Source organism: Neoarius graeffei, chromosome 11 (assembly GCF_027579695.1).
Source record: "Neoarius graeffei isolate fNeoGra1 chromosome 11, fNeoGra1.pri, whole genome shotgun sequence".
Classification (NCBI taxonomy): domain Eukaryota; kingdom Metazoa; phylum Chordata; class Actinopteri; order Siluriformes; family Ariidae; genus Neoarius; species Neoarius graeffei.
This window is the reverse complement of record NC_083579.1, coordinates 16,503,260-16,519,637: the sequence shown is the minus strand read 5'-3', so window position 1 is coordinate 16,519,637 and position 16,378 is coordinate 16,503,260. Positions and strand designations below refer to the sequence as shown.

The 16,378-nt window shown below is 42.3% G+C and overlaps 1 protein-coding gene across 6 annotated transcripts in view; it reads right to left on the bottom strand.

Annotated features, from left to right (window-relative positions):
• Positions 1-16,378, bottom strand: part of wdr25 (WD repeat domain 25) — a 44,617-nt gene that overhangs the window by 16,676 nt on the left and 11,563 nt on the right. For all 6 annotated transcript variants that reach the window (XM_060933523.1, XM_060933524.1, XM_060933528.1 and 3 more), the window contains 2 exons: positions 13,921-14,490; positions 5,803-5,950 (listed from right to left, as the gene is read on the bottom strand). In XM_060933523.1, the coding sequence (XP_060789506.1) occupies positions 5,803-5,950; positions 13,921-14,490 (718 nt within the window). The remainder of the gene's footprint in view (positions 1-5,802; positions 5,951-13,920; positions 14,491-16,378) is intronic.

Genomic DNA, 16,378 nt, shown 5'->3' with positions numbered 1-16,378 from the left:
GTTTCACTTCCTTTTCCTTTAGGCTAGTCAGACAGGAGAGAGAGATGAGTGAACCTGCAGCTGATCTAACGTCGGATAGCACATTCTCCAGATGGGCATACGCCCATTACTTTAAGTTTGTGAAAAATAAGGATGTGAAGAACATCATAGTCAAATGCACTTTGTGTGATAAACCTAAAGAACTGTCCACTTCCCGAAATAGCACCAGTAATTTAACTAAGCATTTACAGAGGTACCATAGTAACATGAAATTAGCAAGGAAGCAAGCGGAGGATGAGAGTGGCGATAAAAATCACAAAGCAGCCAAAATTAACGTTTTCCCGCTCTGAGATGCTCCTTCAGCCTCAAGAGGTTAAGAGAATTGTGGCGGAGTATGTTGTTGAAGATATGCTGACAGTTTGTTTACATTTTTGTCCTGTATAACTGAGTTTTTTTTTTTCTGGTCGGAAGTCAGACTAAAGTGATTGAGCTGCCTTTCCTTCGAGGGCTAATATGCCTAAGCACTTCAATATCATTAAAAGTACTTTGATTTTGTTATTTCTAATTCTGTTTTTCGAAATGTGACTGGGTAGCCTCATATAGCTAATAGTCATTGTCTAGCCGTGATTTAAAAGGCTTGTGGGTTTTTTTCAGGCCAGTTTTATTGTAAGCTACGATTTGCCATAATATGTTCATTTTTGTTAAGTTTCTGAAATGGAGTCATATCCCTTAGGGCTAATCTTTTTTTTTTATGAAGCATAAACTATGCTTAATGCTGTAAACTTGAAAACAATAAAGGCATAGAAATGCTAATTTTGTATCCTGTCATATCTTTAGACATTACAATACAGTTCAATTAATGTTAATATGAATAGGCTTAAAGTTACAGTATTTCTATCACAATTTGCCAGACTTTCACCTTTTGTCTGTTCTTGCGATGATTGTTCCTTGTATTGTGCCATGAGCCATCACTGTGGCTATTATATTCTAGTGTTTTTAACCATAAGCCTAGCTCAGTCTGATACCACATCACCTTCCACTGGATGTGTGATGAGCTAATTGAGCGCCTTGAGCTACATTTAGATTGCCAAATCCATACTTCCAGTTATTTTGGTGAGAGTAACTTAAAAGTAATGCAATAGTAGTGTAATGCCTTACATTTTAAATACAGTAATATTTTAAAGTAATTAGTTGCATTACAATGACAGTAACAAGTAATAAGTAATGCAAAACAGTTTTGAAGTAACTTGCCCAACACTGCTCATTTCTTACCCTGGCAACAGTCAACTTGTGAACTGCCGATTTTCTTGGTCTTTTTCTCGGCTCTGCTTGGTCCTCGGCTTCAAGGGTCTCGGTGGATGCGGCACTTCGCCTTCTGTCAGGGGAGATGAACACGGCTGGCTCCTTTGGTGACGCTGACACAGATGGAGACGGTGTGGCTTTGGGCATTCTGACAGATGGAACTGCATCTTTTTTCAGATCAAGTTGCCTCGTGAAGCCCGTTTCCCACTGCAAATAGTTCTCAAAGTCGTCGGGCCTTGTGAAGTGAGCATGGCATATGATGCTGTAGTCTGTAGCATGTAGCCAATTTTTCCAGGTGCCTCGCACGAAGCTCTCCCATTTCTCTCTCATTGTCCGGTCTTTTGGGAAACGATGAGTACTAATCCCATCAAGATTGGTGTTGCTACACCCTCCTACGATACAACTGTTACCATCTTAATAATTACATGACAACGTTGAAATTTGCAGAAAACCACCAGGTCGTTTTCTCATAAACAAACCAGCGCTGACGTAGGATTCAAAGGGAGGCGTCCCGCACGTGATGTCACGAAAATCAATGTTTCCCGGGAAATCCAAATGCCAAGTTTTTTGAGAGGCGGACCAATTCGCCTCAAACGGCTTGATTTCAACTGATTTTTTCCGGTATTGTGCAAGGTAAAAAAAATTGCACAAAATGCGACAGATATTTGACCAAAGTTTAATATAAAATAGGAGAATTACATTGATCTTGCTCCTGAATTTACCCGTGATATGCACTTTAATTCAGTCATACAGCAGGTTCAACAAAATACACTGATTATGCTGTCTTTCAAATAAAGTCAGCTTAAGCTTTCCTTAGATGGATGATATTTAGTAAGCTGCATGTTGTCCTGATGAAAGTCATAAATGTGGGCCAGAACTAGGCCAATCAATCATTTGTTATCTGGGTCTCCTGTAGCATCCTCTGTGTCCATATTCTTCAGCCTCACAGAGTCCAGAGAAAACTAAACTTTTAACCAAGTGATCAATATTACTTGATGTGGTATATAGAGATTGGGATATTGCTGATTTGACTACATTTTCATACCATATATAGGTCTCTGGGCGGCACGGTGGTGTAGTGGTTAGCACTGTCGCCTCACAGCAAGAAGGTCCGGGTTCGAGCCCCGTGGCCGGCGAGGGCCTTTCTGTGTGGAGTTTGCATGTTCTCCCCGTGTCCGCGTGGGTTTCCTCCAGGTGCTCCGGTTTCCCCCACAGTCCAAAGACATGCAGGTTAGGTTAACTGGTGACTCTAAATTTACCATAGGTGTGAATGGTTGTCTGTGTCTATGTGTCAGCCCTGTGATGACCTGGCGACTTGTCCAGGGTGTACCCCGCCTTTCGCCCGTAGTCAGCTGGGATAGGCTCCAGCTTGCCTGCGACCCTGTAGAACAGGATAAAGCGGCTAGAGATAATGAGATGAGATATAGGCCTCTCTTGAGCAATTTGTATGTGAACTAATAATTTTATTACTAAAATTTCAAACCGCGACTGATTACCTGTCAGTTGGGGTTCTGTTTGGCATAAGGTTTGGGTCCAAATCCCAGCGCTATCACTGCTGGGGCCCTAAGAAATGCTTTTAACCCTTAACTGCCCTGATGTAGGATAACCCCTGAAAAACGTCCTGGGATACTTGAACATAAACAGCGGGTTCTGCTTTGATGACCTGAAGATTGCAAATTCAATTTTAAGCCTCAACTGCCCATGCCTGTGCTTTAATTTGATTCTTATTCCCAAGTAAGCTGTATAATAAGCAAAAAAACCCCAAAAAGTATTTCAAAGACAACTGTAGAAGGTATACAAGCTAACAGATTATGACTTTCTTAATATATTAGAAAAGCCCTGATAGAAAAAGTTCAGGATCACATTCTTCTCTGTATAACATCCATCCATCCATTATCCGTAACCGCTTATCCTGTGCAGGGTCGCAGCCAAGCTGGAGCCTATTGCTGGGTTTCACGTGCAGTCACATCCACCTCATTAGTTATTCAAAACTTTAGCTGGTGGTCTCCCAAAGCTCAGTTGACAAAGCATTTGTATGAAGGTGCATTGCTCACATGAAAAATGCCTTACACTTGCCGTTGTTTTAGGTTGTTTGAATTGATCAAACCATGAAACTGATAAGTTTCTTTAGGGTTCCCCGTGAGCTAATAAAGGGTGAACGAACACAGGATTTCACAAAAAGACATCAAGAAAGAAAGCTTTTGAACCCCTCACTGAAATCAAAGGGAGCCGAGTTGAGGCATGCTTGAGTTTGCAGTGATCACTTCGTGAAAGGTTTGTATATCCCTCTCAGCTATGTCATTAGTGTTTTCCAAGTACTTTTCTTCCCATGTGTCGTTATTTTACAGTACGTTTTTTAGTCGCAAAGCACTACAGTCCCCAGCTGTTTCTTTGTTTATTCCTCACAAAGTCCATATGCATGAAGGTCACGACAAAATTCTTACCCAGCCATACAGTTACAATGCACCGTGATCATTTCTCCATCTTGTTTAACTAATATCAAGGTCTTTAAAAGGGGTTTCTGATGATCTTTATGAATGATTTACCTGAGAGATAAGAGCGAACAAGTGAGAATCAAGCGAATTGTTTGTTTATACTTCAACTTGCAGCACTTCGTTGTAAAGACGTGAATGAAAAGCTTATAATTTTTTTTTTAAACCACTTACACAGGCAAAAACAATAGAGGGTTCATTCAGCAATGACTTGATACCGAGGTCCTTTACCCAGCCACATACAAAAAAGTTGTAAGCCTCTATACTCTTCCACACTTTCCACTTTCCACACTTTGCGGTGTAGAAAAATGTCTGCAATACCAGATAATTCGAGATGTTGGGGAACTCAACTGGAGGGTAGTTTGAGATCGTATGACAGGTCCTTCTTTCCCAGACTGTAGGGGTCGATTCCATTACACAAGGCAATCTGACAATATATCTAAAGCGAGCAGTGGCTTCTAGATTACGAGCATACTCTGATAACTTATCACTAGTTGTTTGCACTACAACGGCTGTTTAGACCACCAACTATTTCGCTTCCGGTAAAACCGCTAAGAAACGTCACGTGACTGAAACCCAGCAATCCCATGGGTGAGTGGCGGGGTATACCCTGGACAAGTCGCCAGATCATCACGGGGCTGATACATAGAGAATAAAAGAAAATAGGTCTGCACACTGCTGGATACACTCCAAAAAATAAACTTTATTTAATTAAAACAAGCAACATTTCGATCACCCTGGATCTTCATCAGGCATATGGGTAACAGGAAGAGGCTGTGGCCTATATCACATGACCCTACTCTACACCCGCCCAGGCAAGGCACCCAAAGGTGCCAATCAATTAGACAGACAGGTGTCTTAACCTGTACCAGTCATACAAAAGGCAAAACCAAAAAACATTTGCAAGTTTGAAAGATTAAAAAGATGTGAATATAGTACACCAACATATAAAATACATATCACGTGAAAATCAATTACAAAAAAGGTTTTAAATCAAAATACATATTCATTCCCTTAGGTCAGGTGCAATGGTGTTCAAGGTATATATATATAAAAAGCCTCGCGTCTTAAAAGGAGATTATCAACATCACCCCCACGTCTAGGTGTAGCAACATGTTCAATGCCAATATATTGAAGGGTTGCGAGGTTGTGCTTAAACGTGTTAAAATGGACAGCTACAGGGTTCTTCTCATCATTCAACCGTATGTTGCTTCTATGCTCTGCGATGCGCGTTTTTAGACACCTTGTTGTTTTTCCTATATAGGCTAATTCGCAGGGACATTTAATCATATAAATTACATTTCGTGTATTACACAAAATAATGCCTTTTATTTTAAAAGGCTTCCCAGTGTGCGGGTGATTGAAAGAATTACATTTGCGCGTAAAATGACATTGCGCGCAATTTCCGCACCTATAGTTGCCATCAGGAAGGGGAGGAAATCTCCGTGCGCGGTCTGGTGGTCGGTCAGCCTTAACGACAAGGTTGCGTATATTGAATGAACGCTTGTATACAAAACGTGGGGGCTGTCTAAACGAGGCATCGCTGAGGGTAGGGTCTGAGCTAAGGATGGGCCAATGTCTCCTCACTATCTCTTCAAAACGCTTGCTCAGTGGCGAGTACTGCGTAATGCAGGATAGCCTATTATCAGGGGCCCTGTGTCTTTTTCTATTAAGACACTTAAACGATTACTGATACATAGACACAAACAACCAATCACACTCCCATTCATACCTACGGTCAATTTAGAGCCACCAATTAACCTAACCTGCCTGTCTTTGGACTGCGGGGGAAAACCACGCAGACACGGGGAGAACATGCAAACTCCACAGAGAAACGCCCCCATTGGCCACTGGGCTTAAACCCAGAACCTTTCTTGCTGTGAAGGAACAGTGCTAACCACTGTGCCACCCCCTCTGTACAACATTCAAGAGTGAATTTTTACAGGTAATTTTCAGTGATGGTAGAAAATGTCAAAATGTCAGCGCAGTAGCTCTGACAGCAATGAGACCGAAGGTTCAAATTACTTACTCGTCTCCAAATCTGTCACAGCGGTCATGTTGTCAAAGGATCCAGAAAGGAGGCGTCGTCCACATGGCAGCCAACATGCATCTCGTACAGCCCCGCAATGGGTGGAGTAAGTCTGAAGGCACCGCCCACTGCCTGCACCATCCCAAACCTTCAACCACAGAGACATTATACAGTCGTTAATAATGAGGTCTTGGCTTTTGAGAAATAAAGAAATGGCCTTGTCATTCCAATACATTTAGAAAGAACTGTATGTTGCAGAGCTATGGCTGTGAAACATTTGTCCTATGTCCAGGACATTTATAAAACTATTACATCCCTTCTGGACCAATTAGTTGACTCAGATCAAATATTTAAATGTACCTTCCTGCCCTGCACAGCTTCAATACAAATCCTGCTCCACACACAGACAGACTTGACTGATACTGAATGCATGCTAACTGCTGGGTCACAGAGACAATTGAACAGAGTGAGCTGCTGTGCTGTGGGACGTTTTCTCTTGGGTTTTTATCAAATCCGGCCGGTGGCTGTACTACAACAGCCCTAAAAACAGTCCAACAGTCATGGCATGCCTTAAATAAATAAATAAATAAATAAATAAAAAACACATGATCTGCCCTTTCAGGTGTTGATTCACATGCCTCCTTCTTCATATTGCCCATATATATTCTTTGTGTACTCAAAAGCTAAATTTGCATCAACAAATTTGATACAAATCTCACCCATTATTTCACACAAAGAAATTTCAACAAGAGTAGTGCAGTTACTGTATGTTTTCATCCTGTTAACAGGTTGCACTGAAACATCTCACTGTACACCAGACATCATTTTGCTCTCTCAGAGACAGAATTCTCATCCATTGTTCTTACTCAGAAAAAAACAGAAGTAGTAGAGCAGCAGCAGCTGGATAATCAATTTATGCAACTGCAATGAACATGTAATAAACGTGTTAACAGTTGCCATTCCTCCCCATTCTCTTGACGGACTATTCTAAGGATATGGAATGTAACCATTATTACAATTTATTTATTTAAGAACATTTACTGTTATTAGTGAAAATCCTGGACTCCTGGATTTTTACTCCGTCCCCTTTCAAGAGACCAACACTAACCAAATTTCAGCTCATGTATGCAGAAGAGGGTAGCGAGTTGTTTTCCCTCAGTGTTCAGCTGCTCTGGAATGTAGCATGAGCAGCTGTTCAGAAAAACGGGGTTCATATATATCAGAAAACATGCTAGCCTTCATCCTCCCTGGCTGGTAGCCTGGGAGGGTGTAATAATATTCAAATAATTGCAAACCCTTTGATCAAATTCAGGTCAGTGGAACAGTTACTCTTTGGACCGAAACCATTCAGTACCATAATGGGTAAAGAAGTGAGACTGGAGATCAGCTCTCTAACCTGCCACACAAAGAGCACATGCTATATGGTGAAAACTTTGTAGCCATACATTTATTATAAAGCGGCATTGAGATCATGTCGGTTAATTTATTTTTTTTTGGGGGGGGGGGAAATCGCGTTTATAATAGTCTGATTTCCAGTTCCAAATAACTTCATAAGTATGTCTGACATTTTGGACTTAATCTGAACTACAGAAAAAAATGTTACAGGAATCTTGAAAAGATAAAGAACTGCCCACATGTTATGCCATAGCTGCCCAATTACTGATGCAATTTTTCTGTATTTGAGAAGTCTAATGTGAAATACATGAAAGAGATTATTATTTCTTTCAAAATCTAATTAAAAGCATGAAGTAAACAGGAGGCTTTCCAGTGTGTTTATCTTCAGTCCAACAAAGCCAAATAACTAACTCTCAAGAGCCAACAGCTAGTGAAGTTTGGACTAATTTCTTCCTGCCAGTCCTCTGCAGGGTGCGTGCCCAAGGGGCCGTATTGTCTGCTGTAGAGGCCAATCGAATGATGCACACTCATTGAGCAGGCAGAATGCAGCTCTGAAGCTCCCAAAGAGACTGATCCATTTCTTCCCCTGAATTTCATTATTGAACACTGCACAGCACAGAAGTAGCGTCAGAGTGTGCAGCAAGCCTCGTATGAAGAACGAAAGGAACAAATGAGACCTCTGTGGAATCTGAGACAAATTAAAAAAAAAAAAAAAACGCTTACACAATAAGCACTCGGATGTCAATATATAATCTGTGGCTAAGACTCAAAGTTAGAGGAATTTAAACCAGCTAGTTTTTCTACAATTAGGGAATGACTTCAGTCAGAAAAAATATTTCTGTGTCTCAGAAACCTGTGTACTGTTCTTTATGAAAGTGGTGGGCATAACACTACTTCAACAACTTCATCTTCCTCACCCTAAACTACAACCCCGATTCCAAAAAAGTTGGGACAAAGTATAAATTGTAAATAAAAACGGAATGCAGTAATTTACAAATCTCAAAAACTGATATTGTATTCACAATAGAACATAGACAACATATCAAATGTCGAAAGTGAGACATTTTGAAATTTCATGCCAAATATTGGCTCATTTGAAATTTCATGACAGCAACACATCTCAAAAAAGTTGGGACAGGGGCAATAAGAGGCTGGAAAAGTTAAAGGTACAAAAAAGGAACAGCTGGAGGACCAAACTGCAACTCATTAGGTCAATTGACAATAGGTCATTAACATGACTGGGTATAAAAAGAGCATCTTGGAGTGGCAGCGGCTCTCAGAAGTAAAGATGGGAAGAGGATCACCAATCCCCCTAATTCTGCACCGACAAATAGTGGAGCAATATCAGAAAGGAGTTCAACAGTGTAAAATTGCAAAGAGTTTGAACATATCATCTACAGTGCATATCATCATCAAAAGATTCAGAGAATCTGGAAGAATCTCTGTGTGTAAGGGTCAAGGCCGGAAAACCATACCGGGTGCCCGTGATCTTCGGGCCCTTAGACGGCACTGCATCACATACAGTCATGCTTCTGTATTGGAAATCACAAAATGGGCTCAGGAATATTTCCAGAGAACATTATCTGTGAACACAATTCATTGTGCCATCCGCCGTTGCCAGCTAAAACTCTATAGTTCAAAGAAGAAGCCGTATCTAAACACGATCCAGAAGCGCAGACGTCTTCTCTGGGCCAAGGCTCATTTAAAATAGACTGTGGCAAAGTGGAAAACTGTTCTGTGGTCAGACGAATCAAAATTTGAAGTTCTTTATGGAAATCAGGGACGCCGTGTCATTCGGACTAAAGAGGAGAAGGACAACCCAAGTTGTTATCAGTGCTCAGTTCAGAAGCCTGCATCTCTGATGGTATGGGGTTGCATTAGTGCGTGTGGCATGGGCAGCTTACACATCTGGAAAGACACCATCAATGCTGAAAGGTATATTCAGGTTCTAGAGCAACATATGCTCCCATCCAGACGACGTCTCTTTCAGGGAAGACCTTGCATTTTCCAACATGACAATGCCAAACCACATACTGCATCAATTACAGCATCATGGCTGCATAGAAGAAGGGTCCGGGTACTGAACTGGCCAGCCTGCAGTCCAGATCTTTCACCCATAGAAAACATTTGGCGCATCATAAAACGGAAGATACGACAAAAAAGACCTAAGACAGTTGAGCAACTAGAATCCTACATTAGACAAGAATGGGTTAACATTCCTATCCCTAAACTTGAGCAACTTGTCTCCTCAGTCCCCAGACGTTTACAGACTGTTGTAAAGAGAAAAGGGGATGTCTCACAGTGGTAAACATGGCCTTGTCCCAACTTTTTTGAGATGTGTTGTTGTCATGAAATTTAAAAATCACCTAATTTTTCCCTTTAAATGACACATTTTCTCAGTTTAAACATTTGATATGTCATCTATGTTCTATTCTGAATAAAATATGGAATTTTGAAACTTCCACATCATTGCATTCCATTTTTATTTACAATTTGTACTTTGTCCCAACTTTTTTGGAATCGGGGTTGTAGATGTGGCTCAAACCAAGCCATGAGTGTGCATTGGAGGAACACTGCCCTTCAGTGGCAAATATAAAGTATTGTTTTAAAAACTGCAGACTCCAGAATCATATTCATATGGGGTCTCTGAAAATGTTTTGCAGTTGAACCAAGACAAACCTTAAGAGCACAACCAAATGATCTGTCCTCTCGTTTCTAACGATCCATGGTCTCTGAAGGAAGTCTCTGGAAAATTACACACTCTTTCATCAGCATGCTAAAAAAGTGTTTGAAGCAGTTGAAAGTTAATTGGTATCTTTGTCATCAATGATGAAGGAACCTCTGTAACCATGGCAATCATAACGCTGCAATTCCTGTTTCTAATGATAGAGCACCTCATTAAAGGAAATGCAAAACATCTTCATCCATAAATTAATTCTAAACTATTAAATTGCATTGGAAGAGCAAGGACCTTCAGTGGCAAATATAGAACATTAAATAAAATAAAAAGCTGCTTCAAATGTCATATATAGTCTGTATTGTATGCACAGTGTTTAATTCATTAGTGGGAAACATGGGATCATTAGTTTCGGATTAAATCAGACTACACAACTATTCAAGATGGTTCAAAGATGAAATTAGTAGAGAAGAAACTGGAGGAGTTGCACTGACTGCAAATGAACCTGCACCACACATAAATCACACCATCTGCTCTGCTCATCCTCAGCCAGCTGTCTGAAACATGTGCACTGTGGGAGTAATACTAATGCTCCTGCATAACCTGAAAAAAGCTGCCTCACTGAATATTTATAGTTGTAATTACGCAAAAGGGTCACGTGGCAGTACAGCTGCTAGATCACAGAAAGGATCCAGTGCATGTGAGATGGTAGATGCACAGTCATGTGAGCCTATATCACTCACCCACCCTATCCTTCCTGAAAAGCACGAGTAACATGCCACAAGCAACGCTCACTCTCCCAGGGCTTCATTTATAAATAAACAGGTTGTTCTGATGGTACAATGCCATAAATTAATGGCATCGGGCCATTTATGGCTCTTAATTTCCCTGAGGGAACCCTCCCAAAGGGATCAATAAAGTTTTATCTTATCTAAATGTATTAGTAGCTATCTATCTACTGAGGAAATCAGTCTGGTTCCTCTCCATGTGGCACCATACATGACATGATCAGCAAGACAAGTTGCATTCTTTAACATGCCGATGCTGTTCATGTTTTATGGGGTTTGAGGCTAACCACAGATGTTTTGCTTGTAATCACATTTAATCATCTCATCTCATTATCTCTAGCCGCTTTATCCTTCTACAGGGTCGCAGGCAAGCTGGAGCCTATCCCAGCTGACTACGGGCGAAAGGCAGGGTACACCCTGGACAAGTCGCCAGGTCATCACAGGGCTGACACAGACAACCATTCACACTCACATTCACACCTACGGTCAATTTTAGAGTCACCAGTTAACCTAACCTGCATGTCTTTGGACTGTGGGGGAAACCGGAGCACCCGGAGGAAACCCACGCGGACACGGGGAGAACATGCAAACTCCACACAGAAAGGCCCTCGCTGGCCCCGGGGCTCGAACCCAGGACCTTCTTGCTGTGAAGCGACAGCGCTAACCACTACATTTAATCAATTAATAATTAATTAATTTCATCCATCCATCTTCTACCACTTATCTGATCTGAGTCACAGGCAGCAATCTCAGAAGTGATGTGCAAACCTCCCCCTCCCCAGCCACCTCCTCTAGCTCCTCTGAGGGGATGCCAAGGCATTCCTAGGACAGCTGAGAAATATTATCCCTCCAGTGTGTCCTAGGTCTGCCCCAGGGTCTCCTCCCGGTTTTACATGCCCAAAATACCTCCCCTGGGAAGTTACTGTGAGAGATCCTAGACAGATGCCTGAACCACCCCAGCTGGCTCCTTTCAGCATGAAGGAGCAGCGGCTGTACTTTGAGCTACTCCCAAATGTCTGAGCTCTTCGCCCTCTCTCCAAGGCATCCTGCCTAGGAAGACATCCTGTGGAGGAAGCTCATTTCTGCTGCTTGTATCCACGATTTCATTCTTTTGGTCATTACCCAGAACTCATGGCCATAGGTGAGGGTAGGAATGTAGATTAACCGTTAAATTGGTAGCTTCACCTTTTGGCTCAGCTCGCTCTTCACCACGACAGATCGGCAGAGCATCTGCATGATTGTTGATGCTGCACCAATCTGCCAGTCAGTCAATCTTCCATTCCAGACAGCAACCTACCCCAAACTAGAGAGGGCACACCACACTTTTCTGGCTGAGGACCATGGCTTCTGATTTGGAGATGCTGATTCTCATTCCAGCCACTTTACATTCAGCTGCATACCGTTCCAGGGCATGCTGGAGGTCACAGCTTGATGAAACCAAAAAGACCACATCATCTGCAAAAAGCAACATCACAATCCTGATGCCCCCAAACTAGACACCTTCCACCCCTTGACTGCACCTAGAAATCCTATTGATTAAAAAATTATGAATAGAATCGGTGACAAATGGCAGCCCTGGTGTTGTCCAACACCTATCAAGAACAAGTCTGACACTGTTGGCAATGCAAACCAAGCTCTCGCGCCGTTCATACAGGGACCTAATGCCCTGTATCAACAAGCCTGGTACCCCATACTCCAAGAACACCTCCCACAAGGCACATTGGTCATATGCCTTTTCCAAATCCACAAAACACATGTGGACTGTTTAGGCAAACGCCCATGAACCCTCCAGTATCCTTGAGAAAGTAAAGAGCTGAACACACCTTCCTGGGGGCGTTGTGGCTCAGGTGGATAAGGCGCCATACCATAAATCTGGGGACCCGGGTTCGATTCCAGCCCAAGGTCATTTCCCGATCCCTCCCTGTCATTTCCTGTCTCTACACTGTCCTATCCAATAAAGGTGAAAAAAGCCCCCAAAAAAAACTTTAAAAAAAAAAGAACACACCTTCCTGTTCCCCTTCTTAAAGATGGAAACCACCACCACAGTCTTCCAGCCCAGTCCTTAAACTGCACACAAATGTTGAAGAGGCAGGTCAACCAAGACAGCCCAACAACATCCAAAGCCTTCAGGAACTCAGGACGAATCTCTTCCACTCCCAGAGCCCTGCTGCTGAGGAGTTTAACTACCTCAACGGCCTCAGCTCTTGTTATGGGAGAGTCATGTCATCTCCGTCCCCCCGCGCTTTCCTCTCCTGAGGTCACCTGACGGTTTGCCAGAATCTCTTTGAGGTTGACTGAAAGTCGTTTTCCCTGGCCTCACCAAACTCCTCTCATTCCAGAGTTTTTGCTTCCACAATTGCTCCAGTCTCACTCTGCTTAGCCCATCGGTACCCGTCAGCTGCTTCAGGAGTTCCACAAGCCAAACTTGGAAGGCCTCCTTCTTCAGCTTGATGACTCCCTTAACCACTGGTGTCCACCACCAGGTTCAGGGGTTGCTGCCACAACTGGCACCAACAACCTTGCAACCACAGCTCCACACAGCTGCATCAGCAATGAAGGCACAGAACATAGCCTACTCAGACTCAATGTCCCCAGCCTCTCTTGGAATGCAGGAGAAGCTCCTCTGGAGGTGCAAGTGAAAGAGCTCCCTGACAGGGGGCTCTGCTAAACATTCCCAGCACACCCACACTACATGTTTGGATTTGCGAAAGTCCTCATATCCTGACAGTGATGGATTGTTGCAGAATGTTGAAACTGGGTCATAGCGAAGGAACCTGCTTGCATTTTGCATTGAAAAATCCTACCTTCCTTGCAAGACACACATTTGCATCAACACAGTAGAAAAAAAAGTCATACATCAATTAGGCATTACACATTACAGCAGCAATAGACTTTTTTTTTTAAAGAAGGGATGCATGGATACAACTTCAACATTCTCAACACGATACCAGAATCAAGACTTGAGTATTAACCAAAACTAAATATTGATTGTTACTTAAAACCTCAGAGGGACATGATGGAGGCAGACCATAATCTATTTTCATAGTGTCTGTTGAACTTCCACCAGAAAAATTTAAAATAAATAAATAAAATATCTTGTGGGCCTTTATGCAGAAGCCAGAGAGAGAAAGATATCCACAACTGTAAAAATCAAAGTGTAAACAGAAATAATTTGTTGCTAATCTTAAAAATGATTTTTAACAAAGGTTCACAGAAGCCTGGAACCCAAGCCTCACTGGTGCAAGGTCACACACTCACCTTAAAGGTCTTGTCCATGGAGGCTGAAAGCAGCAGGTGGCTAAGATGCGGCACTGGGCACCACTGCACTGTGATTACTGGACCGTGATGAGCATGAAGCTGATGAAGAACACGTTTAGGCAGCTCACCTCTCACCACTTTCCTGCTGAGGAATGGCTGCACTCTCTCAGACACATCTGAGAGAAGGCGCAGGTTTGTCAGCTGCAGGTCAGGTGAATTTTGTGTGTGCTCCAATGCTGTTGATTCGGGCTGCGTGTTCATCCTCTGTCTCTTTGAAACATACGGTCTCAGTCCAGCTGGAGTGGCCTGGGTTCTTTTTGAACACACAGACGTTTGTACTACAGGACTGACTGACTCAGGCCATTTTGAATCTGACAGGGTTTTATACCCTTCTGAGTTTGACTTATGATGATGGAGATCTGAATCAGGCCTCTTTATATGTAATGGACAGTTTTGAAATGTTTCTTCAGACTTAGCTGAACGGACAGTGTTTTCGGGAAGAGTCTCCTCTGGCTCCAAATTGTCCTCACTGTCACAATCATAATCCACCAACGAATTCATGGTGTGATGCTGTTGAAATACAAACAAAATCTTTACAGTTAGAGGCTTTGATTCTGCACAGAGAATTTTGCCATCTGTTGGAGAGGCTGTGAAATAACACCCTGTTTCATATAATACTGCATTCATGCCAACTGGGAACTCTTAAATGAATACACACTGTAAACTGTCTACAAAATCAACAGAATTCAGGGATGAGAATGAAAAATATTTAAAAAGTCTGAAAAAAGCCGGGGGTTTGGGGGCCGCAGGCACCCAACGGGGCCCAGAGGCAAAGCCCCGGTGGGGGCCCAGGGGGCGGGAGCTAATGATTTTTGGCTTTTTTTTTTTTTTTACCCCAAAACCATTAATTTTATCAGCAAAAAGGTGCAATTTATTTGGAAATAAATTCCCCTTCTTGGTGGACTACCAGGTGAAAATGATTAAAAACAAGTCTCTTGTACCATATTAATCAATTCACATTTGATGATTTAAAAAAAAAAAATCAATGCACCTTTTAATATAAACAAGTTCTTTATTATATTATATTCTTTATTATATTTCTGCATTTTTGCTATTCATGTCTTTGAATACTCTAATCCTTTAAAATGAAGTGCAAACCAGAAAAAAGTTCTATCATATAATTCTCTTAAGCTTTCTTCTGATGTTATCATGGTAGCAGGAGGTCTTGCATATTAAGCAGGCAACATTCAACACCACTTATCACTTCCCTTTCAACTGTTGTGTGTACTAACTAGGATTTATCTGGACAGGATGTTGTGTAATGTAATACATACTTGTATACCATATGGTCAATGTGAAGATCAGATGGTGATTTTGAATTAAAGAACAGGCATGTACAATTGGCATTACATATTGGAAATATTTTTAAAATCAAAAACCAAGTTCATCTCGGCCTAAAAAATTTGGGCAGACGCTCCCGTGCGGCACATGCCAGTAATTTCCCCCCTGTCCCCCTATGAAATGAGCAACGAGTTATACATGGTATCATACCTAAAATTTTTATCAGAAATATAGATATGGGGCATCGTGGCTCAGGTGGATAAGGCGCCATACCATAAATCCGGGGACCCGGGTTCGATTCCGACCTGAAGTCACTTCCCGATCCCTCCCCCAGCGCTCGAAACTAACGGTGTCCCGACGTCCCGGGGACCATAAAAAATGTCATCGGGACACAAAATTATCATATCTGGGACAATCCTGGGACAATGGAAAAAAAATAGATCTAGAAAAAAAGTTCTACATTAAAGGTGCAGTACGAGATTTTGGAATAACGGTTCCCGCAAGCCACATTTTGAAAAGAAACACTCCCACCCCCCGCGTCTCCACCCCTCCTCCCCCTTATAAAGCCTGAGAAATTCCGGCTTTATAATGGGTGTCTATTGCGTTACACACCAGTGGAGCTCGTTAAGTTAGAGTGTAGAGAGCTTGGAAAAATAGCTCAAACTTTCTCATTTAAACTGTGTTTTCAGCCCCAACTCCACACACAATTTTCTCAAAAGTAGTAGCCACACTTGTCCTGATTCACACAATGTGTCTACCTGAGCGATAGGATTTACAGTTTTTGAATGAGAAGCCTGAAAGTAACGAGAGCACAGCCGCGCAGCCTCATAGACTCCCATTATAAACGTGGCAGAAAAGTCACTCGTTTTTAACTCGCTCTAGTGACCTCATTTTTTACACTACAGAAAAAAAAAATTACATCCGTGTGTTCAGGAGATCCTTGTGGCACTCACTGTGAAAGAATTTTGTGAATATCTCCTTCCGTTTTCGTGTAAATCCCCGTTGTTTGGAGGGAGCACACTGAGAGAATCCTGCGCTCTGTGTGACACTCTGCTCGCTCTCACACACACACACACACACACACACACACAAGGGACGGGCTGGTCGCGGGCTTCAG